Source organism: Barbatula barbatula, assembly GCF_947034865.1.
Source record: "Barbatula barbatula genome assembly, chromosome: 17".
Lineage (NCBI taxonomy): Eukaryota > Metazoa > Chordata > Actinopteri > Cypriniformes > Nemacheilidae > Barbatula > Barbatula barbatula.
The window spans coordinates 3,142,464-3,167,222 of NC_136780.1; the positions used below are offsets into that span (position 1 = coordinate 3,142,464).

Here is a 24,759-nt window from a genome sequence, read left to right on the forward strand (position 1 = left end):
GAATTCAGAGAGACAGAGGAAATTCATGCACGCAAAACTACTTCTGCTCTGTGAAGCTGCATGCCTAACAATCTACACGACTTTCTTCTGTTGTACAAAGAACAGGCAGGAAATGCTCATGGGTTACAGAAGACACTTCATGCAGTTACACTGGTTTAAATATGAATAGCACAATTAAAGTTACAAACTCGACTGCAATTCGAGCTGAGGTGAAAAGACATGAAAGCTTGCAAAACACTCATAAGAAATTTCTCAAACAGTTGGAGAAGGTTGAGGACCCGCAGATAAGGACGGGACTAAAGGTTTTCCTTCATAGCATACAAGGTGAGCTAGCGGATCCTTTTAAAAGTCAAACTAATCGCAATTTTTATCCTCCAGTACGCCTAATGATAGATCACGGTATTCTTTTTGAAGACGTTGGGGTCCTTTTTCATTTTTGGGTTGTGTTTTAATGTTTTCATTATTTGTAGTCGTCTTTGTTATTTCCCACTACTTTGTTTTTATATGATTTCACATGTCACCTATGTCGAACTTTGTATTTTATAAAAAGCAGACAGATAAAATGAAATAAATTGGTTGTAATTTATTCTGAATTAAAATCTAGCAGATGCAGACCGTGATGATTATAACTGTAACTAACAGACCGGATGTACTTCAGAATCATGGATTTTACTACTGTCAGGCCCAGGTTGAAATGTTATTAGCTCAGTCTTAGAGATGTTGTGATGGTGGCAAGCTTTTGAACATGAAGTGCTGGTCCATTTCCTGTCTGACGCTTGTTTGCTGCCCACGAAAGCCACATCCTCTCAATCTTACAGGAGCCACCTGTCTACAGTGCAATTTTAAACTCTGTATCTGACCCTGATATTTTTTAGTGTTCCACAACATTTATCTTATTTTTAGAATGGCTAAATTTAATTAATTTTGTCACTTGAACAAGCCATGTGTCTTATACTTGTTTGGTGATGCAACATTTTAAAATCTGTTTCAGGATAAATGTCCAATTTTTCAAGGTTTTTCTTTTTTGTAGATTATAATTGATGGTGACATGGACATTGGAATATATTGTTTAGTGATACAGCTCTTCATCTACTTCCTCCTTACGCTTCCTTTTGAGAACAAATAAACATCAATATTGCTCTTAATATAATGATGTTATCAATTTAATCTCTTTTCTAAATGCAAAACTCCAAATATGGGACCGGTACTCGCCCGTGCAAAACTTGCCACCATGGTTCAAGAATGTTTTGGTAGTTGACTATGGGCCCAAGAAAAAATAGCCCCCTCCAACTTTGTGACATTCTGATCCCTTGATGATTCTGCAATCTATTATATTTTACCCATTTTATGATCCTGCAAGCACCACTAAAGATGCCCTAAAATCTAAATACTAAACATCAATTGTGTTTTAAAATTATTTATTTAGCACAGCTATTGATATGGAAGACAGAAAGGATGCTTGAAGGTGATTACATCAAAATGAAATGGAAACGGGAGGTCTTTGCTGTTGGCTTTGAAGCACAGAGAAATTAAGAAAGGAAACATTTAATTCAGGCTTACTGCAGGGAGCATCTGTCTGTCTTAATCGATATAAGCATGTTTTACTTGTTTACTACGGGTGTCCGTGTGGTTACTTGTCTTTGCAACATTTTGGTACGTATTGCTTTGGTCCTCCATCAGTTTAGGTCTGTGCACTTGTTTTCAAATCATCAAGCAATAGCACATTTCCCTTTAATAAGGTGCACAATTACATTTATACATGTTGTGAACTACTCAGTGGTTATGATTAAAGTCATAGTTTACTCAAAAATGCCAGCGCTGTTTGGTTACCAACTTTCTTCAAAAGATCTTTAGTGTTCTACGTAAGAAAGAAAGTTATACAGGTTTAAAATGACAAGAGGGTGAGCAAATAATGACTTTAATGTGTACAAAAGTATGTGCATTAGCAAAACACCTCAAATAAATGAACGAAAAAGTAAAGAAATGGAGCAAATTAAAGAAATGTCAAATTTGCTGCACAGATATCCGCCAATGTTTTCCTTAAATCTTCTATTGATTTGACTTGTTGATTGATACCGATCAATATAGTTATTGATTTGTGAACCTTACTCAGCCGCTAATTAACATTTTAACGGAAATTCCTTACTTTACGACCCGGCCTCATTATTTATTTAAAAATCATCTATTTTATTTAGAAATGAATGAAATTCATCTTCACTCAGTTGTCTCCTGCATTGCTTTTCTGGTCCCTACTTGTTTAGTCAGTTCAAGTATAGTTCTCAATCAAACCCACTCGACAAACAAATAAATCAATGAACTGATCTGACTCAATCACCCACTCGTTTCTACACACCAGACGAGCGAATGCACAGACGGGGTTAGATATGAGGATAGCAAAGGATAGCCAGCATCTAACTGGAGTCGGTGCATGAAGGAGGCGGAGTTAAACCTCTGAATGCCTTGGTAACAAGGGGGGGGCAGCGGCTCTTGAATCACTGTACTACTGACGGTGATATGTTGCACGTTGCCACCTGATACTGCGCTGGATCGAGTGCACATTTGTCACATTTCCTTTATTAACGTGTCAGTCTTGATTAGCATTGCAATTTTCTAATCATTTTTTTCTTTCTGTGGTCGACCTCTCTTCCTCATCAGATCTTGCAAGCTGTACACAGTCTGCCTTTATTCCTCAACACATCACTGATTCTTGCTTTTTAAGCAGGGAGAGAGTGAGCGGGCGAGAGAAAAGAGAGAGAAAAGGGGAGGGAGAGAGGAGGGGGTGTAGCAGTGGAAGGCAGGGGCTGGGATCTGTCTGGCAGAGAGAGAAATAGAGAGAGAGAGAGAGAGAGAGGTGGGAGATGGAGAGAGGGAGAGAGAAGCGGGGTATTCCTGCTCTGTGCTGTTCTGCGTGGGTTTGAAGAAGACCTTGCACCGGAGAGATCTGAGAGAACCTTGTTCATGACGCGTGACTCGTCTGAACCTTTAGCATGAGATGGACCGCGCTCTTCAGCATGAGATGGACCGCGCTCTTCTGTGAATGTCTGACGTGTCATCTTTATAGACATAGCCCGCTGCTTGACGCACCGATCACAGGAGACGTGATGAAAAGACTCTGTGTGTGGACACCAGGATTTCTCGCTGTGTGCTTGCCGTAATCGTTTCCAATGATCCATGTGTCATGTAGACTGAGTTTCACTCTTCACATTAAGCGTCTTCTCGGTGGAGAACGTTGGGGAAACTATGTGCCTTGATCCGCGGGTAACATCTCTGCATGTCTCCCTGATGTAATATTACTGTCTGTTGTCCTTGAAGGAATTTTCTGTCTGAATTCTGTCGCTCGCATTGTCGTTTCACCTCTTGTTGAATGTCGTCAACGAAAGCGGGAGTATGCTTTTCATGCAGGTGCGGAGAGGTGGGCATTCGTCTGCATGCTTAAAATAGGTGAGGGTGGACTAGAGATCAGCAATACGAAGAAAATGAAATGGATCTGGATTTTGAGAAAACACAACAGTGTATATAGCAATTCTTGGGGTTACGGTTCAGCACTTCTCTGAATTTATTTGGCTGCCAAGATTATTTTGTGCTTTTCATTATTTTCTGCCTTTGATCTGTTGAGAAATTCTGGACCACATGAACCGAACGGGTCCGTCTCAGTCCAAAACCACCTACCTTATCTCCCTCACCCTGGTGAAGGTAGAGACCACAGAGGAACATGAGTTGGAGAACACCAAGCAAACTGTGGAGGGAGCGGTGCACGACGCTGGTGGAACGAAATATCTCAAACACACTGGATCCAACAATGAGGGCCAGGAGCAACAGAAAATGGGTGTGGAGATGGAGGCTGGAGAATCTATCAAAATCTCAGCGGAACAAGATACAATCCAAAGCCCGAGGGAGGACAAAGCACATTTTACAGATGGTGTTCACCCTGGTGATGGGCAAAAATCAATAATCTCACCCAGCGCTGAAAATGGCCGGGCCAGAGAATCCACAGGAATCTCTCAGTTTTCCGTTCCACGGCATTTCTGTGACATCCCAGTTCGTGCAACCCAGCGTCCGGTTTCTCTTCTTAAAGCTCATGGGGGTGGTCGTGAATTTAAGGAGTCCAGAGAGAGCATCCACGCCTCATCCAAAAGCCTTGACCGGAAAGACAGTCGAACTAGGATCCAGTCTCCAACCAGTCCCACTCCGGGGTCATTTCGGGCATCCTGGGCTGTTAGTGAGGTGAAAACCTGTGATGAAGACCTCAAAGGTGTTGGGATGAAAAGGCCCACTGAAGGGGATATAATAGCCATGAGAACGCAGAGTCCTCGAGCGGAGAGATTAAAGGCTGGATCTACTTCTCTACCCACTCCAATCGCCTTGATATCCAAGCCTCAACGCAAAGGGAAGAGTCGAACCTTGGACAACAGCGATCTGAACTGCCTGTCTGAGGACCTCCTGAAGAGCAAAGGTGGCCAAATGACATCTGACTTTCGGACAGCTCAGTCCCAGGGGGCTTCGGCACGTGACCGCAAGATGCTGAGATTTATTAGTGGCATTTTTACCAAGAGCATTCCTGTGGCGACCAGTGCGACCATTGTGACCCCAATCTATAGCTCCATTCAGAGAGAATCCAGTGAGGAAGAAGGTATGATATGAGAACACAACACAACCTTTAAGATAACTTAAATAGAAATTGTGGGAGGGGGTCGAACCGGGTTAGCTTTATATATTGTAAATGAGATATAGGTTTTTTTAAGTTAAGTAATTGGAGAAAATAAGAAAATATGCTTAAGTTTGAATTCATAACTTTTCACCTTCACATGAGATAGTCATAGCATTACGTTTTGATTTGTTGTTTTAATTCTATTGCTTTAAGTTGTAGACTGGAAACGTCTTGGGTCTTTTCTTTACAACCACCCCCTGCTGTTTCTGTTTCTGAACTGGAAAAATCGGAATGGGAAACAAATTTGATAATGCCCACACCACAGGCAGCACGAATTTACCCAACATCCTAATCCCATCTTTGATGTTTCCGCCCACTTCCTGCATTCTGATCTCCGTCTTCCATGGAATCTTCAATCCTTTCATCACCAGCCTCATCATTTTAAACCATATCCAACCACACATTTAACACCCCAAACTGGAGGGAATGTCCTAATCTTACAGGGAAAAACAGATCTGAAATAAGTCGCTCTACAAAATGAAAGTCAAATAAGCATTTATGTCTAAATTTGAGGGAAGTTCTCTGAAAATATTATTCCCTTTAATATTTCCCTTATCCCTTTAACAGCGGGGTTGGGCATAGTGCATTAAGTAAAGCAAAGCATCTGTATTTTTCAGACAATGTTGCAGACGTTCGCTTGCATCAAGGACAAAGGATTCTTTCGGAAAAATATCTGTACTTCATAGCAATACAAATGTGAACCTGTGAGAAAAATTATTCGTCACAACTGCTTACATGTGATGCTGCACATAGGTGTGCATGTGTGTGGTCCGCACGCTACGAGCAAAAGGTCCGATGTTTCTGCACGCAAGATGCATGCGCGCACAAAATATTTACGTATGTGTTCTCCGAGCGAACAGAAGCAGCGGCTGGAGGTGGGGTTGTCATGGCAACAGGGAGGGCTGAGAGAGTCGCCTGTTGTGTGGCTGTGTTATGCCAGGGAGCGAGCCGCAGATAAAATGAATGGGAGTGAGGGTATGCAAGGAGGGGTCCTTTTGAAAACCGTCCAAAAAGGAAGGGAAAAAAAGAGGGCAGCTTTAGAATGTCACACATAGAGCATCCTGTTCTACGGGGGTGGTGTGTCGTATATGAGGGGCTTTAGAGAAGTGCATAAGGATTGTACTGTCTCAAAACGCTGGCTTCGGTCCTGATGTGGCCCGCCGTACAATGACCTCATAGATTTGCGCTGGGTTTGGCGGGGGTTAAACCTCTTCCGTTTTGCCACGGGAGTGCCAACTGCGTTCTTAGACGTGAACTCCCTTCTGTGTGTCGTCAGGCGGTTTATGCCTCCGTGCTTTATGGTTAAAACTGTGTATCACGCAACCTCCACCCCTACAAAAGCACGTCGTGACTCTCATCGGCGTTTGATGTGACTGATGTGGCGAGAGAGGGGTGTGGAGGCTTCACGCTCGCTGCTGCACGGCTACACCTGCAGTCCTTCACGCGCTGTGAATCATTCGACGTTTATAACACCTCCAGCAGAGCTGTCAGATGAGACCGGGAAGGAGCAGAGAATATTGCAATGCTAGGACATGTTTAATGCCCGATCAGTGTTTTTTTGTTTAGTTATAGGTATACAGAGACAGACCTTAGTCTTGAGCTCACTTTAATCTGAAAAGATAAATGTCATTTGACACGAAGCCAGGTGATAATGCCATGAACGTTCAGAATGACGTGTTGATCTTGCATCAAACTCGCTCTTCTTGTAAGTGACTCATGAAGTTTCACATCACTGACGTCAAGACACCAACAATCAGATTTAAACTGCAAATCAAATGGTGTGATGTTTTTCAGAAAGCAGAAATTATGGTTAACCGAAAGAGATCTTCATTCCATATCATGATTAGTCATTGATACATTTATATTTGTATTAGCTGTTCTTATGAAAAGCATAAAGAGAGCATATACAGACAAAATCCCCTAACCCACATTAAGTAAACTATTGTATCCTCTAGACATCATGAGACTTGTTGAGGAGAGGTGTACTAGTTAAGTATCTTACATGGAAAAACTATGAAAGGGGTGATTAAAAATGTCCGTTGACTTAAAGGGAAAATAAATGTTGGTTCATCGTGTATTCACCCTCATGTAATTTTCAACCTCTACGACTTTCTTCTGCAGAAAACACAAAAAATATATATTTTAAAGAACGTTGGTACCAAACAACATTGGCCCCACGTGGGCATAAAACCAAGAAACATTTCTCAAATATCTTCCTTTGTGTTTCAAAGAAGAAAAAATCATACACAGATCTTTTGGTCAAACTATCCTTTTAATTGGAAATGGAGCCAAGTCTAAGCACCAGAATGTCATAGATGCTATTTTTATTTAGGTCAGAAAGCACCCACCCTGAACACCATAGCAACCGCATAGCAATGCCCCGGCAACGACTCACGCCATCATTGCACCGCGTGGACAAGCAAACTCGATTTTTAATTAGAAATGTATTGTACTGTTTTATTGCCACATTTGAGTCATAAAAAGAGAAAAATGACGGTTTTCTTTTTTTTCAGCATCATGCAACAACAGTCAGGAATGGACCCTGAACCGCGCCATTCCAGAGCTAAGACTGGTGAGAAGTTTTTATTATTTCTTAGTACTTTATTTTCGTTTTAAAACAAACTGTTGAGTAAAGATGCAGAGGAAAGAAAAATCAAGAGTCACTGTGGAAAATTGAGATAAGGTCATATCTGTGGCATTTATTTATTTTCTTAAGAATTGTAAATAAACTGATCGTGATGATAATACGAGATAAACAAGCAAAAGAAAGCCGGTGCATCATACTGTGAGATGTGTATTGTGTGATCTGGAGCCAGGTTAAAATGTCATACTTCCTGGTTCATGCAGGGGGTTTTAGGTAGCATACGCAGTGGAAAAACTGCACTTGTGAACAGATTCATCACAGGAAGTTACCTGCCACAGGAATCACATGAGGGTAAGAATCTTGTGAATGTTTTTCCTTGAAGACTTTCAGTTAATGCTTTAGCAAAATGAAGGTCATTGTTCATTTTTTCTTTCTGTAAGGTGGACGATATAAAAAAGAAGTTCTGGTGGAGGGACAAAGTCAGTTATTGCTGATCCGAGAGGAATCTGGCCCTCCAAGTGCACAGGTGTGTGTGGCTTTGTGTACTGCGATCACAGATAATAATACATGGTCAGAGGAGTCCGTAAAAAAACATGAATGAATGAGAATGAGAATGAGATGCACACTTAGAAATTTAGAATGCAACAATGCTTAAAATTGAGAGTTTTTGGGTCACCACGAGGTGATGAAAATTCACACCTTAAAAACATACAGGCACAGAAAAAAATATTTTAAGTTAAAATTAGTTTATTTTTTTCTGAATTTACTATTTTGTGTTTAGGTACAATGATCATATTTGATTAATTATGTGAATTACTATAAATATTTCTCTCAAATTTCAAATAAAAATATTGTTTCTATTTGCAGAAAATTGTAAATGTGAAGAAACCGGTCAAAATAACAGAAAAGATGCTCTGTATTTTTCAGACCTCAGATACTGCAAAGAAAAAAGTTCATATTCGCTTTTAAGCAATACAACAGTAAAATGTGTGCATGCATTTAGGAAAAGTTCCAGCATCACTTTTTCTGTGATAACCTGTAATTGTATCACAGTTTTCTTGTATTGTCATGCTGTCAGTATTTCAAGTTGCTGTTGACTTTGTCACTCCTGAGGTTTGATTTAGTTGAAATTCAACAGACACTGGATTGCAATGACCACAACGCATCTACAAATGCTTATTACATACAAATTTTAACTGTGTTGTAGTTCTGCAACTGGCTGGATGGTGTCATCTTGGTTTTTAGTCTGGAAAATGAAGCCAGTTTCCAGGATGTGTATAAGAACTACAGTGAGCTGAGCAAACACCGTAACATTGCAGAACTGCCCATTATAGCAGTTGGAACACAAGGTAAGATCTATACCCTTCTTATGTTTGCTTCATATTGATTTATTGAGTAATATGATGTCACTGTTTTTCTCTCTTTAGATAAGATTAGCAGCACTAATGTCCGTGTGATCGAGGACAAACGTGTGCAACAGCTCTGTATAGACATCCGTCGCTGTACTTACTATGAGACCTGTGCCACTTACGGGCTTAACGTGGACAGAGTATTCGCTGAAAGTTAGTTTCTTCAAAAAATTAATTAGATTGAAATGAACATGAAATAGAATATTACTTTCAAACATGATGCAGGTGCTTATTGGACAAAATTTTTTCTCTTTAGTGACTCAAAAGATTGCTGCCGCCAAGAAGCAAGCCGCTCTTCTGGCCTCCTGTAAATCTCTCCCGAACTCTCCGAGTCATTCAGGAGCGTCGACTCCGCTGTCAGGGCCCGGACAGGTATCAGGCGCACGGGTGCCTCTGTCACAAAAACTTTGTGGAAAGAAAAATTTTTTAATGAACATGAAGTCTGCTATTAATACCATTCATTTATTTTGCATTGTGACATTATTCTCATGACAATTCAGCATTATTTTAAGCAAACTGTAAAGTGCAATTGTATTTATTCATCATAGTAGGATTTGTTTATAGTAGATTGTGTTTATTTATATTCATCATAGTAGGTTTTGTTTATAGTAGATTGTGTTTATTTATATTTATAAATATAGGTAATAAATATAAATATACTGTAGATATTCAATATTATATTTATATAAATAAACCGTGATATTTGTGCCTAATTGTCATGATAATAATAAAGGCTTTCAAACATTTACTTGGGATTAGTCCCATCCAAAATAAAAGTTTGTTTACATAATGTATGTCTGTGTACTGTGCATATGAATTTTGTATTTATGAACATATATACGTATAAGTATGCATATTAAGGAAATATTTAGATTTTTATATCCAATAATTGGTATTGTGTACAGTATAAATCTTTGTAGACTTTATATATTTTATAAAATATTTGTGTATGTGTTTATAACACAAAATTAGTATGCACAGTGCACAAACATATATTATGTAAACACAAACTAGTACTCGGGATGCGATTAATCGCGATTAATCGTTTGACAGCCCTAAAAAATCTAATCGGTGATCAAATTTGACTTCATTTTCTTACATTATTATCATTTTTGTGTCACATTTTAAAACACCAGATGTATTATAGTGTTTTGTAATGTAGTATAATCGTTGCATTGATTGTTGCATATAAGTGTTTTCAGTGATTTTGTTTTGGTCTTCATCGTTCTGTCTAAACCATTCAACATTCCATCCCCTCTGTCCTGTTTCTCTCTCTGTGGTATGATCCTCTCTCAGGCCAGTAATGGGGGTCAGAGTAGTGATTACCCCTCCTCTTTGCCTTCTACCCCTGTGATAAGTCACAAAGATATTCGGGGTGGGGCAAGTGGAGACGGGGGCTCTCAACGAAATCTGCCCCGGCGACGGACCTCTTTATTTGCGGTCAGTTCTTTGGTCTAGTGATCTTCCGATTTTAAATGTCCAACACCTTAATAGGGTGTGGAAATGATTATATTTTTTAATAAAGTGGGCCTCACGGCTAAATAATTCAAATAATAAAATGTAAATTTGTCATTGTTAAAATACTATTATGCAAGTTTATTATGAGACCGATGTAAGTAAAGCATCTGTATGTTGAATTTCGATCAAAAACTGTTTAAAACTTCTGCTATTTCATTTCTTTCCATATGAGACCGATAACGTTCTCATCTCGCCTTTAAATGCTGTTCCCACAGAATAAATATTACCAGTCTGTTTGTGAACTCTCTACATCGCGTTGACACTCATCTCATCTCATGAGTCATTTCTGTCTTACTGATTGTCTTTTTACTTTCCCTTCATTTTGATTTTGTCCAATTGATCTGTTATTTTAGAACCGTCGTGGCAGTGACTCGGAGAAAAGATCTTCTGAAAGCAGAAGTGATGTGACCGGTAGATCCGTTCCTATTAAACAGGTATATGGAAGTTCACAGGTTTCATTAGAAGTGCAGGAATTCCCCCTTTTTATCTAGTTTGCTTAACTTGGTCGGAATAGCTGGTCTCAAGTCTTTGAAACCATCTAACAAAAAACTGACATGTTATTTCTTGTACAGGGGACTTTGTGGAAACGTAGCGAGCGTTCTTTAAACAAAGAGTGGAAGAAGAAGTATGTGACTTTATCAAACCACGGCATGCTGACGTATCACTCAAACATAAATGTAAGTAACACTTCAAACACCCAGATTACACAAACTAAAGCCCCCCTGGCAATGTACTGATACCGCTCCACATAACACCTTCGCATCATGGCGATGAGTTTTGAACCCATAATGGCCCTGGGTTGCTTACTTATTTACAGGAATATTTACAGAACGCTCAAGGAAAAGAAATGGATTTATTGCGGGTCACTGTGAAAGTGCCAGGCAAACGTCTGCATCGTGCCGGAACACCTGGCGGCCCGTCTCCCGGTGCTGTTCTTGTCCCCGTACCCGGTGTTAATGGAATTAGTAAAGACAAGCAGACACCTGAAGGGGGCGCTACTTGTAAGTGCCAGAATACAGTGGTTAATAAAAAACTATCTGATAACTAAAAAAACAGCCAATGATCAGAGACATATATCCTGTCAATCAAAAAGGATAGGAAATGCAATAAATGTGTATATAAAATGTTTAGAAACGGCATAAAATGTTATGTTCAATATTAATATACGTTCATATTGAGAAATATTAATTTAAACAGTAGAATTTAGTAAGGTAATATAACCACCAAACTATCTGTATCGGTGGAGAAATTTAATATTCATCTGAATATTCTACTGAAAAAGTTTCTCATCATCACAGTTTTACAATTTCTGTACATTCCCAGCAAATCTTCTGACTGTGGAGGAGGCATCCAGAGCTGGTTTGTCATTTCATATCGACCAAAAGGTGAAACGTTGCCCGTCATCTGTGTCGAATAAAGGGTTCAGTATGGGTAAGTAAAGGGTTTCATGTGCATCTCGCATTCATTTGTTTCTTAAAAAGACAAACATCACTTTGTTAAACAGAAGTAACCAGACCTCCACATAACTCCTTCTGCTAATGTTTAATATGAAAATGTATATTATTTTAGGATACTGTACTATTTTTATACTATTTTCAGAAAATCCATTTGCAGATGCCAATTTACGGTACACATTACGGCTATTCAGATGAAACTAGTTGAGATTGAAATCCTGTGAAATAAAGGTTTTGACAAATGCTTTGTATTGTTTTTATAGACTCGAGTGCAGAGGGAGCCACAAGTCCACCGTTAGGAAAAGACCACATGCCTTCTTCTCCAATGAGTGACCGTAAAAAGAAAAAAAGAAACAGAAGTATTAATCTGAAGGGAGACGCAGCGGCCGGGCAGGCTGAAGGTAAGACATCAGATTTATGAAACATTCAAATTCTGATGCCACAATGATTCAGTTTCACTCACAAAACAATAACATTAAGTCAAATTCTCAATGCTTTCCTCTTTATTCCAGTGTGCACATGGTTGATTCTCTAGTTTTCTTACTATATATTCTGCTTCTTTTTCCCTCATTCCTTCTCTTCCTATCTTTTCTCTTTTCCTCTGCTGCCCTGGACTAATTCCTTGCACTGCCAGCCAAGCGCAAAATGTGGAAATTAAAAAGCTTTGGTAGCTTGAGAAACATTAACAAAACAGGTAACCTGACTGGATGAAGCGAATAGCTGTACTCGACTCTTGCTTATCTTGCTTGTACTGTCTACAGTCTGGCTCCATGTCAATCTCTTGTCACATTATTAGATTAGCGCAAATGGATCCGAGTCTTCCTGTCTGTTTCTCTCAAACACATCATTATACTGAGACATTAGGCAGAGGACACAGTGAGTGTTTTTTTGTTGTTGACCTCTTCCTCCCTTGTAAATAACTGTCCTTTTCATCCAATAGAAGAGGAGAGTACGGACTTTATCATCATATCCAGTACTGGACAGAGCTGGCACTTTGAAGCTCAGAATCAGGAGGATAGAGATGCTTGGGTTCAGGCGATAGAGAGTCAGATCCTGGCGAGTCTTCAGAGTTGCGAGAGCAGAAATAAGGTGAGGCTGGCAACAAAATAGTTACTAGTCCAAAATCTTTGGGTATTGAAAATGTTCATCATTTAGTTGCCCTCTTGTCATTCCAAACCTGTAGGACTTTCTCTCTTCTGTAGAACACAAAAGAAGGTATTTTAAAAAACGTTGCTTACCAAAAACCATTGGCCCCATTGACTTCCAAAATATGGACATTTCTCAAAATATCTTCTTTTGTGTTGCACAGAAAAAAGAAACTCAAACTGGTTTTGAATGACAGGGGGTGAATAAATGATGAAAGATTTCTTATTGTGGGGTGAACTATCCCTTTATTCGGCTATATACGAAGCGAATGAATGCTGTGATTTGTGATATAATAAATACTGATGTTAACTTGCATTTCTCAGGCACGACGGAGCAGTCACAGTGAAGCTGTTGCCTTACAGGCCCTGCGTAATGCCAAAGGGAACGACCTCTGTGTGGACTGTGAGGCACCAAGTAAGTGTGTTATAATGCGTCATTTACTCTATACCAAAGTCTATTGTGTGAATAATCACGTCAAAAATCTCTTTTTTGCAGATCCAACATGGGCAAGTCTTAATCTCGGGGCTCTCATCTGCATTGAGTGTTCTGGTATACACCGGAACCTGGGGACGCACTTGTCTCGCGTCCGCTCGCTAGACCTGGACGACTGGCCCAGCGAGCTCACCAAAGTGCTTACGGCTATAGGGAACCATATGGCCAACAGTATTTGGGAGACCTGCACTCAAGGACGGCAAAAGTTGACACCTGAGGCAACAAGGTGAGATGACTTCACAAGTAAATGCTTCTTCTCTTTTGTGGTCAGGTGATCTTTGTGTTTTATTACCTTTATGTGCGGTGTACACAAACAAAGCACATTTTTTTCACAAAACGTTGAATAGTGAAAAACTGGAAAAATAAAAAGATAAATGTCATATACAACTATCATGAATACATATTCTTAGATTTTTCACTTATACATAATATATTATTCGCTGTCAAGTGATGTAAAATTCATCTTTTATTTTGTGTTTTCCCTTTTTGCCCCATAAATTAAACTCAAAATACGAGTATAAAAAGGTAGAGAGAAAGAGTTTGTAAACCTTGTGGCTCTGAAGACAAAACTTTTAAATAGGTGCTGAATTATTTATGATGTTATCAAATGAGAAAATATTAAAACAATATCTGTAATCACAGTTTGAATGTCACCGTTATTCTCAATACTTACCCTTGCTCAAACATTATATATTGCAGTTAAAAAATGAAATTCAACTGATTCAACAAAACAAAATTCAAAACAATTTTTCTGGAAATAAATTAAACAAAGATGCTGAGTAAAAACTTAATATTTTACAGTATAGCTATAAGCACAGAATATGACTCAAGCTGTTTCATGACATGGATGTAAACATCTTCTGGTTGATGATGTCAGCTGCTATTGCAATAACTCAGTCTTTGCTTTGTCTGTATGTTTCAGAGAACAGAGGGAATCCTGGATCCGTGCCAAATACGAACAGCGGGCGTTTGTGTCGCCCTTGCCTGCTCAGTGCTCGGAGGGCACAATGTCATCCTGGTTACTCAGAGCAGTAATTGACAGAGACCTTCCCAGACTTCTGCTTCTCCTCGCACAAAGCACCAAGGATCTGATCAACATCCCTCCTGAAGGAGCGGGGCAACAGCATCACAGCGCATTACACGCGGCGTGCCAGCTCGGGGACGTTGTCATGACGCAGCTCCTGGTCTGGGTGAGTATCCCTCTCCAGGCATTATCATTCTTTTTTGTTGTTGCATTGCATATATGTTTCTAACAGATGTACTGTAACTCTCTCTGCACAGTACGGCAGCGATGTCAAGTCGAAGGATCCGCAGGGCAGGACGGCCCTTACGTTGGCACGTCAAGCCGGCAGTAAAGAGTGCGCTGAGATTCTTCTGCAACACGGCTGTCCCAGCGAGACCTCACCCACGTCCCCCACACCCGCTCTGTCCCGCAAAAGTAGCATTACGAGCGTGGGCCGTGTCAATTCCAGGCGGAGGGTCTCGTAACCCGTGAACTTTCACGATCATAAAAACATTTCTAAACAGGGCGGTTTTTATTTCTTCATACGGAGTTGTGTGTTCTGTGCGTCTGTAAAATTCTGTCCCAGGATATCATCGACAACGCTGTATTTATATGCATACATCCCTGCAGGTTCCTCAGAAAAGGGAAAAATTAAAAAGAAGAAAAACCTTTATCATCCATCCTAGAGCAAGCTTAGAAAGACATTTACAAAAATGCCTTTTAAAAAAATACGGAAACTGTTCTACCAAGTAAAAGCAATATTATTTAAAATATGCTGATCTAACTGTAATATAGATGCATTACAAGGTCAAATGTAGCTTGAGAGTTTCCCAAAGCAATCTGAGGGACTGTATTTACCGTTAGGACTGTCATTTTCATCATTCTTTAAAAATAGACATCATGGCTGAGGGTATTGTAATGTAACATGTTTATATCCAGAAGAAATAGTATTTGTCATTGTGCATCATTTCCAAATACTATAGACAATAAACTCAGATCTTCAAATCTCTTTGGCGCTGCTCTTTTTTGATCACGAGGCCACCGAAAGGTTCACATTCAAAGAAGATTTGAGATTTCAGATCGTTGGGCTGGATCACGCATGAAAGAAAAAGCATTAAACAATTTCGTCAAAATATACTACATTCCTTAAATGTCTCTATTGATCTTTTTGTATTCTACATATATGTATCAATATATTTAATAAATTCTTCATTCCTGTAATGTGGACAATTTGCTTAGGTCAAACAGAAGATGAACCTTTATTTTTCTATTATGCTTTTCTCTATTTAAACAACACATAAATGTACCACCTTTAATAAAACTGGACATTCTGGCCCCTCTAACAACCACAATAAAGTGCTTTTATTAATGTTTGCAAACATTTTTATACATTATTTAGTGTTTTCATACCACGTAGGCCTACCCCAGTCTGAGAACATTTTTGGCTCATATTATAAAATGATTTTAATCGGTTCAATGCATTTGATATATAAATGTTCTGTAACGCACGTATAAAAGAGTCGATAAATAAAGAAACTAAGTTGAATCATTGTGTTCATCCATCTTGGTCGATAATAAATTGGCCCGAGGGAATCTGGACGCAAACATTATGAACTATAGGGGGCGCTCGTGCGACGCACTGGATGCGTCTCAATACCTAAAACTGATGACATGGACCGCGATTTAAGTAAACGTAGACTCCGACCGACTTGATTCGTGACACGTCAGTGAACACAAATCCCAAAGCATCATGTCCGAGGTGGATCCCGACCGTCGTAAAACAAAAAGAATGAGATGATGTCCAAGAGTGCTGACTGAGTAGTGAACGCATTAGGTGATGTGACAAAGCCCCCGTCTGCTACGAACATGGACGACAGTCTGGGCTAACAGCATCCAGGAGTGCTATATATTTGTCCTAAATCAACAACACTCTATGAGTAAGCGAACATTTGCATCCGTCCGCCATTTGTTAGCCGGCTCATACGTGTTATTTAGGAGACATTGCGTTCATTTGTATTCCTTGAGGTGGTGCTAATTTGCTAGTTAGCCAAAAACGCTAACGTTAGTTAATAGAATGCACTGAGCATCCGATAGCAGGGTGTACTGTTAGATGTAAACAAACTCCGATGCATTGAGCAGATTCGGTCATGTGTTTCAAATGTATGCTTTCTAGCGAGGAGCGTCAGTTGTTGTCGTGGTATAAAGATGGAAATGTACTTTTTGACTTGCCTTTGTTTGGCGCTTGAGAGTCGTGTTTTGAGGATAAATGAACACGTTGTATATCAACATATGTCATGTTTTTTGCAAACTTGAAAATGCAGGGGATAAAGAGTCCACTTTGATGATAAACTGTAAACTTTTACAGTCACTGTGCACTTTGTTTAAAAAAACATGCAACATGCAGCATGCAGTTTGTGCATTGCAATTTAAAGGGTTTACCAATTTGCTAAAAAGGCATTAATACATAATATAATCTATTATTAGTAATAATGCCCCCAAGTAGTAGTTTATAAACTGTAGGCTTTTCCTTCCTGGAAGCTTTTATACAGCATCATTTCACATATGCCATCAGAATTGAGTTATTTTTAAGAAATGTATGTTTTTTCTTATAAAATAAATTAATATGTTGGCAAGGAAATATTTTTGTTTACAGAACAATAAAACACACACATTGTGTTTGTTTTGTCAAGTGATGCTAATCTTTTGTTATTTTTTGATCGGTGGTATATATATTCGGTGATCAATTATATATTCTCTCTCGCTTTATCTTCCTTAATGTACACGATATAGTGTGAGTGTGTTTGTATGGGTAGTTGATATACGTATGGTGTGACAGCAAATAATTTAGAAAACAAATATTTTTATATTATTCTTATAAAATATCATATGAGAGATTTATCTTCATTGTTAGTTTGTTCTCATTTTTGCTGTCACACCATTTTTGTTTAATTTGTATAGTATTTTAAAAGTAATGAATCGTGTGTCACAACCGTGTTTTGATTCACTCTTTTTATCTGTGTTTCAGTCGGTGGGCTGGCTTTCTTCACAGTGGGCAGGCATGCGGATCAGACTGCAGGGCTCAGGCCATGCGGCCCGTCTCCTCTCTGAGCTCAACCGCTGCCGTCTGTCCCGTCTCCTCTGCGACGTGGTCCTCCAGGTCGGAGGTCGTTCCTTCCCCGCCCATCGTGCAGTGCTGGCGTGCGCCTGCACGCACTTCAACAGTTTTTTTTCCAGAGGCTCCCGCAATGGTAGCATTCCCAACACCTTCTCCTTGGACTTTGTCTCGGCCACCAATTTCGAGAAGGTGTTGACTTTCATCTACACCGGTGAAATTTTCACAGACCTTATAGATGTCGGCGTGCTGTATGAACTGGCAGAAAGGCTGGGAGTAAAGGAGCTGGTGAACGCTTGCCATGCCACTTTTCCTGACCTGCAGAGCTCCAGTTCAGGACACCAGATGTCCGATGGAGATATGGAGAGCGAAATGGTGTGCGCCACTACCGTGGCTACGTCCGTATGTTCGCCCTCTGCGGCGTCGTGTTCCTCGTTGTCGTCTTCGGCCGCACCTACACCTGTCACGCCATCTCCGGTTCCTCAAGGTAGGAATGGCAGGACGAACCGTTCCAGCTTGGCCACCGTTTCGCAGTCTCCTAAAAATGAAGACTTACATTTGGGGTACAACCAGCTGGCGACCAACAAACCGAGTCCCTCGGACAGTAACCATTCAACAGAAGCTCTTCCAGGTCTCGCTTTGCAGCTCAAGACGGAGCGGGACGATGAAGGAGACTGTGGAGGAAGCAACTCAGTGGACCACCTCCTAGTTAACGGTAGCAAATCAACATTTGGGGCTCTTCCAGAAACCTGCTCTGTTCCCGACTCTTCCGCCCAGCTCGGAGGAGAAACATGTGCCCCCTCGTCGTCCTGTAACGACCCCTTGGACGGTATACAGCTAGGGTCCATTTCAGGCGGGGTACGAGTCAAAGATTATTTTGAGGAAGATGATGCCAAGAAGCAACCCGAGGAGGCTCATCAGTGGAGAGCACTTTCAGAAGACATCATTGAGCTGAGCGATGAAGAGGAGCACTTCATTGTGGAGGAAGAGGACGACGAAGACCTGATGTGTATTGAGAATGGTGAACACGGGTCTCTTGGCCAGCTGGCTTCATCGCAGCCGTGCAAAGCTTGCGGAATGCTGCTTCCCGCCGAAAATGCTATCATTCGGACTCACGCCGAGACGCACCTTTCTGAAACAGGTTCCTGTCAGGTGTGCGGAGCCACGTTCTCAGAGCGCGAGGCAGCTGTCACGCACGCCCTCTCACACGTGGGCATCTTGCTGTTCTCCTGCGATGTCTGTGAGCAGCAGTTTCAGAGCGAGGCCGCATTGATTCATCACAGACGGCAGTCGGCGAATAAATGCAGCCCTCAGAGTCCTGAACAGCTGAACGGCGCCTCTCAGAGACAAGGAGGAGAGCTGCAGTGTGCCGTTTGTGCAAAGACCACCACAAATGATTTTAAGGTTTGTGGTCCTTTTTTTGTTTCTAAGCCCTATAATGCTATGATGTGACATGTCTGTACACGGCATGATTGCTATTTTATCCAAAACATTTATTTATTTAGGGGCGTATGGTTGTATAACAGCACATGAAAAAATACTATTGTATACTTTAGGGTTTGTTATAGTAAACTAGTGAAACTATCTAGAACCTTACATAGTGTACAGTTTATAAATTCACTATAGTTGATGCTACAGAAGTCTTAAGTGTAGGAATTAATATAATACACCACAGTATACCACAATTTACTATATGAAATACTAATGTATACTGTAATATTTACAAGTTTATCAGTTCTGTTCTTAATAATACAGAATACTGTAGTTTACATTAACAATATACCACACTTTAATACACTGTACTACAGTAAATAAATACTAAAGTATGCCACAGTATTTACTACAGAATATCAATTCATTATAAATACTAGTACTGTAGGATAGATGAACAAAGGCTAGTAATAACTAAATTGCTTTATAGGATACTACAGTTTAATATAGTTAATTCTAAAACATATTACAATATTTACCACAGTATCAATTCACTATACGGTTGTGAATGCTACAGAATACAGTAGTTTACATTAAAGGGATAGTTCACTCAAAAATACATTTTATTGTTAAAACCTGAAGACAAAAGAAGATATTACAGAAGGTAATGATGATTGGGTGAACTTTTTCTTCAACTAAGTGTAGTAAGTATTATACTACAGTTTACCATAGTATACTACATACTAAAGTATATTACATTTGTTTCATAAGGGAGTGAAAGTTTATGTTTTAGAGGCTTGGAATGTTTTCCCTCTTATGGTAAATTCACAATTTCATTTGATCATTGGTGTGACAATGCTCTCGTAAAAAAATGACATGCGCAACCTTCCTTTTTTACTTGTTTATTAAAAACATATTGTATACTAAAATGTCATGCCATAAATTGTAATGTTTATAAGAGATACTGAAAACACATCAACTGCTTGTATATTATTAACTGAGCGTATTTTGTGTTCCTCAGGCCGTCCGGGAGCACGTTCAGAGCCACGCATGTTTACGAACTCTTCGCTGTGGAGTATGCCAGCTGGCCCAGCCCTCACGATGCGCTCTCCTGTGGCACACTTTGACGCACCTCTTTCCTATTTACACTTGTCCGCAATGTGGCAGCCCTTTCCTGGAGAGTTCGTTGCTAGATCGCCACCTGGCCCTACACGCAGAGGAAGAGCCTTCGGCAAAACAGGACTGCAACAGTCCGGAGACCGGCCAAGTCGAGCTGCGCTGCTTCCTGTGTCCACAGACCTTCCGCTCTGAAGCAGCTTTCCATTACCATCTCAGCGTGCATTCTAATGAGCTTCAGGGTAGCCAGGTGTGGCCGGCCAAGCGCAAAGCAGACCAGCTCCTGGAGTATTCCTCATCATCTTCCTCCCCTTTGGAAGCCGGTGGCTCGGGTAAAACGGGAAACGCAGGGAGCCTGGGATTCAGCATGCAGGACAAAATGGTTCACGGGGGTCTTCAGTTTCCCGCCGGGCTTGTCGCGAATGGCAACTCCTCCGGGCTCAGGCAGAAATGGTACCGCTGCAGGTATTGCGGTAAACACTTCGCACACTCGGGTGAGTTCACCTACCACCTCCGCATCCACACGGGAGAGAAACCGTACCAGTGCAAAGTATGTCTGCGCTTTTTCCGTGGCCGTTCCACCATGATCTGCCACCTAAAGACGCACTCGGGTGCCCTCATGTACCGCTGTACCTTGTGCGGCTTGTTCTTCTCCACGCTCAAGATGGTCTCCTCGCACATGGAGCTTCACAAAGACCAACTGCCACCTGATTTTAACATAGAGGAGACGTTCATGTATAACGACCACTCCAAAGAACCCGTCCCTTCCATGGACACATGAACAGACCCCACCGTACGCTCCACTACACTGTGTTGCCCACATGGTTGAAGAGAAGTGACTGTAGACTTAGAATGTAACTTAAGTGTTTCGTGTGTTTGTCTCTGTGTCATTGTGTGCCGAAAGAAGAGCTAAATGTTATTTAAAAAATGTGGCCACTAGATGCCGGCGAAAGAGAGAGAGAGAACAAACGTTGTGCTGATCTGTTTACCTCTACAAACTCTTCCAGCTGTTCTGTCACAATAAGCTAAAGTCTCTTATTCTAAAGAAGCACAAAGTTGCTCTTATTCCAAGCAAGTGGAAGTTGAGAATTTCCAGGGACTTTCTAAATTATCAGATACATAAAGCAGTGCTCTTGGTCAAGGTTATAAAGGTTTTTTTTTTTAAATAAAGGTACTTTCCTTGTACAAAATATGGGATATTTTTCTAGTAGCATTGTGACATTAGAGAATCGATTAGAAATAGTTACTTGTTTATGATGAGACACTGCATATTGTATGTTGTCCTCAAATTACTTCAAGAGGATTTTGACTGAGGTGCTAATATATCAGTCAGTTCATGAGGTGGTGTTAAACCTGTTGACTGGACGTATAAAAGTATTTTGTGAAAACAGTGTTTTCATTCGAGCTTCTGTTCTGAAAGCCGAGACCTAGTAATGTGCCAATTTCCGAACTGTTTTACACCTGAAATATCTGCTTTTATTCACATACTAATATTTATTATGACACATTTCACATATGTTGTCTTTTAATCAAGTCAGTTTTTTTAATATTGTTCCTCATCATTGGGGCATTTGTGGTTATTGTAGCCTTATTCATGATGACGTTCTAATACAGGCTGAACGTTACATGGCCTTAAGGATCAATATTATGGTCATTCGGGTTTAGGAGGACTGGTGTTGTGTTGAGATCGTGATTCATGTAGAATATAAGAAGGGGAATGTCATTTTGCATAGCACATTTATTTTCTAAATAAAATAATTGCCTTATATATTACTTGTTATTTATATGATTTATACATTTTGGCATCACTGTCAAGCCTTTTTGTGTTAATACAGCTGTACTTGTGTTATGATTAAAAGTGGTACTTTGAACCTTAAAAGACGTATGTCTTTAATATGTATGGAATCTTAAATAATGCATATTGCATATATATGTATTTTCTCTTTTCAATGGGAGAAAATATAGCTGCAATCAGTAAATTTGGGTAAAAATAACAGATTTATTGCCTGATTTACAAAGGTAAGTTTATAATAATGACTCGATTATGATTTCATGAAAAATTACAGTTTTTCCAAAACATGTAAAAATGTGTATCGATGCAAAGTAACCTCCGATTTAAACCGAGATGCTAATAGAGAAGACAAAAGTTACAGAATGCAGCTTTAAAAATGCGAAGAATTTTGTGAAAAACTAAAGTCTTACCTCCACCTTTAAAAAGATGCTTTAAAACTTGTTTTATTTCTAAAATTATCCATAACAATATGTACAAACAAACTGCTGTGCTCACAGCTACTTAAACAGCGTTAGATGTTTCAGTTGAGAATACGGAAATTCATGTTAGCAAATGAATGTGTTTTTTTTTAACAAAACAGTCTTTGTACAAACACTGGCGTGTGGGTACAGCTTTTATTACTAAGGTATATGAGTTTCTAGAAGTGACCATAGGAACCGGAAATGGCGCTTATGAAAGTTTGACACGATTTCCTTCCTTCTACTGTTAACAATACAGAGGAGAGAAAAACAGGAGACAATATGACCAGGCGTCTGGCCAAAAACACTCTTGTTGTCTAAACATGGCCATTTTTCCTTGAAAGCATCATTCATGAACAACCTTGATTTCCCTCTTAAGATCCAATGTCCGAGTGGCTGGTGCTGGTGTTACTGAGCTTTCGTTCTTTAACAGCGGTCGTTCCCGTGTTGTCGGCCAGCGCGTTGGCAGGCGGCGGCGAGATCCGACTGAGCACGGCATTAATCAGGTGATTTTGGAAGCTCTTGCTAAGGAAGTTGTAGAGGATGGGGTTGGCGATGCAATGGAAGAACGAAATGCATTGCACTATGCTGAAAGAAAAGTAAAGCACGTCAACTGCGTTGCAGGAGAACAGGTGGGGACACTGATCGTCCACCATCAACAGCAGCCACACAAACTGGTACGGAAGCCAGCAGGCCACGAACACCAGGGAGTACACGTGCACCAACCAAACGTCCTGTCGGTTCTGGATGTCCGGCGTGGCACGGACGGCTCGGGCGATCAGAACGTTGCAGGTGATGATGACGGACGCAGGGCCCAGAAACTGGAAGATCAAGTTCAGGAACGTAAGGCACATGAACCATTCCGCGAAGTTATGCTCCGGGACCAAATAGCAGCCCGGCTCCTCCCAATCTAGCAGATCGATGTGAACGTTCTCCAGCAGGGCCAGCACCAGGGAAAACAGCCAGATGCCGATACAGAGCAGCCAGCGACGCTTTCGGTTCGGCGGGAAGCAGCCAGGTCCGATGGGCCGGGTCAGGGATAGGTAACGCTCCAGGGTCATGAAGGCCAGGAAGAAGGAGCTGCTGTAGAAGTTGATGATGAAGACGAGATTGGTGACCTTGCAAAGGAAATGACCCCACAGCCAAACTTTGTTCATGGTCTCTTCCATCATGAAGAAGGGTATGGTGAAGACCACCATCATGTCAGACAGGCTCACGTTGAGGATACAAAACAGGACGCCGTTGGCGGAGTGTCTCCGTCGCCAGTTCACCCATAGCACCAGGCTATTCTCGGCTAACCCCACCATGAACAGCACGAGGTAGAGGAGGAAGAGAGCGACCCGTCGACCACTATCGTTCAGTTTGAGGGTGCATTCGTATAAGTACCACGGTGTGCCGTTGTAAAAGTCGTATGAGGAATTATGAAAATCGCCTGTCATGATCTGGAAAGATAGAGTTGTGGACAAATGAACTAGTTTACTTAAACCTTTCATCACAGCAATGCCACAGAAGAATAATTTTTGGTTCCCATTCAGCCAACGGTTCTCATAAGAAACATATCTTACTTACTTTTTATGGCCTACAGAACATTTTACAAAGAAATTGGTAAAACAAAAATAGTTCTTTAGATGTTAAATGTTCTTTGGGGAACCATTCGGCCCAAAACAATTCTTCTATGACATCGTGAAGTGCATACAGATTGAATATGAATTGGTAAATTCATCTGTACATACAGTGTACTGAAAAATATAACAGAATTGAAAGAATATAAACAGTGTTTTTGGGGCAAATATTTTAAACCAAAACACCAATGACACATCAAATCTTCTTACACGATAAAGACACCCACCTTGCTATGCAGCACGTGTTAAGCAGATGATGCTCTTGTGGTTCAGATAGAAACAGCACTGGAGGCTTTGCTTGACCGCCGGCTTGTGCAGATTTTAGCCATAAGTTGGTTGATGTACTCAAATAAGTTCTCTCTCGCACTATCATCAGGACAGGACATCCTCACAGGACAGGAGGGGGTTCCTTTCAACAGGAAAGAGTCGAAGAATCTTTTGCCGATAGTATCGTGAATATAATCACAGAATGTTTGTTTTTTGTGCACATCTGAGCAGCCAAAATGGAATTAGAGAGGTTGCACAAGGGTGTGGTGCAATAACTAAATAAGGCTAATCCACAAGCCTCCAGTTGTATAGGTTACAGGTTAGCCGAGAGCTGCAAATCGGTACTAATGATAGCAAGATCTGTGCAAGATTCTTCTCATAGATTGTGAGGAACAATGTGGACAGGTGTTAAAATAGTAAACAATGAGTTCTTACTGGTGGTTTCGAACAATGCCAAAATACATCATGACAAACATGCAAGAGGGATTTTGTAAATGCGTGTTCTGCTGAGATGTATTAACATTTTGCACATATCATACACATTAAAATAAAGGTTCCTAAAACATTTTCTTGAGCATTCTGTTGCACAAAAGGTTCTGTGGAGTGAAAAAAATGTCTACGGATTATAAAATGGTATAAAAGGATTT

General features: G+C 40.5%; 3 protein-coding genes across 5 annotated transcripts; 2 read left to right on the top strand and 1 right to left on the bottom strand.

Annotated features, from left to right (window-relative positions):
• agap2 (ArfGAP with GTPase domain, ankyrin repeat and PH domain 2) lies at window positions 1-15,664 on the top strand (the record flags this gene model as incomplete). Of its 3 annotated transcripts, none has more annotated exons than XM_079477857.1 (18): window positions 1-324; window positions 7,222-7,280; window positions 7,556-7,643; window positions 7,733-7,818; window positions 8,500-8,641; window positions 8,720-8,854; window positions 8,958-9,073; window positions 9,998-10,141; window positions 10,573-10,653; window positions 10,792-10,896; window positions 11,049-11,220; window positions 11,543-11,650; window positions 11,937-12,074; window positions 12,614-12,762; window positions 13,143-13,233; window positions 13,315-13,537; window positions 14,234-14,501; window positions 14,593-15,533. In XM_079477857.1, 18 exons carry the CDS (start codon window positions 162-164, stop codon window positions 14,797-14,799), a joined length of 2,475 nt encoding a protein of 824 aa, XP_079333983.1. In that variant the 3' UTR covers window positions 14,800-15,533. The 3 variants fall into 3 exon arrangements, with proteins under 3 accessions (XP_079333983.1, XP_079333982.1, XP_079333984.1); XM_079477856.1 differs by having other exon boundaries at window positions 7-324; window positions 11,037-11,220; window positions 14,593-15,664; XM_079477858.1 differs by lacking the exon at window positions 1-324 and adding an exon at window positions 3,631-4,630 and having other exon boundaries at window positions 11,037-11,220.
• A 268-nt stretch (window positions 15,665-15,932) lies between these two features.
• Window positions 15,933-21,848, top strand: zbtb39 (zinc finger and BTB domain containing 39). Its single transcript, XM_079478338.1, has 3 exons — window positions 15,933-16,251; window positions 17,340-18,830; window positions 19,879-21,848. Exons 2-3 carry the CDS (start codon window positions 17,373-17,375, stop codon window positions 20,752-20,754), a joined length of 2,334 nt encoding a protein of 777 aa, XP_079334464.1. The 5' UTR covers window positions 15,933-16,251; window positions 17,340-17,372; the 3' UTR covers window positions 20,755-21,848.
• ackr5 (atypical chemokine receptor 5) lies at window positions 21,701-24,370 on the bottom strand. The gene is made up of 2 exons (XM_079478339.1): window positions 24,073-24,370; window positions 21,701-23,665 (listed from the first exon to the last, which is right to left on the bottom strand). The coding sequence occupies exon 2, from the start codon at window positions 23,660-23,662 to the stop codon at window positions 22,598-22,600; it is 1,065 nt and encodes a 354-aa protein (XP_079334465.1). The 5' UTR covers window positions 23,663-23,665; window positions 24,073-24,370; the 3' UTR covers window positions 21,701-22,597.
• Window positions 24,371-24,759: the final 389 nt, after the last annotated feature.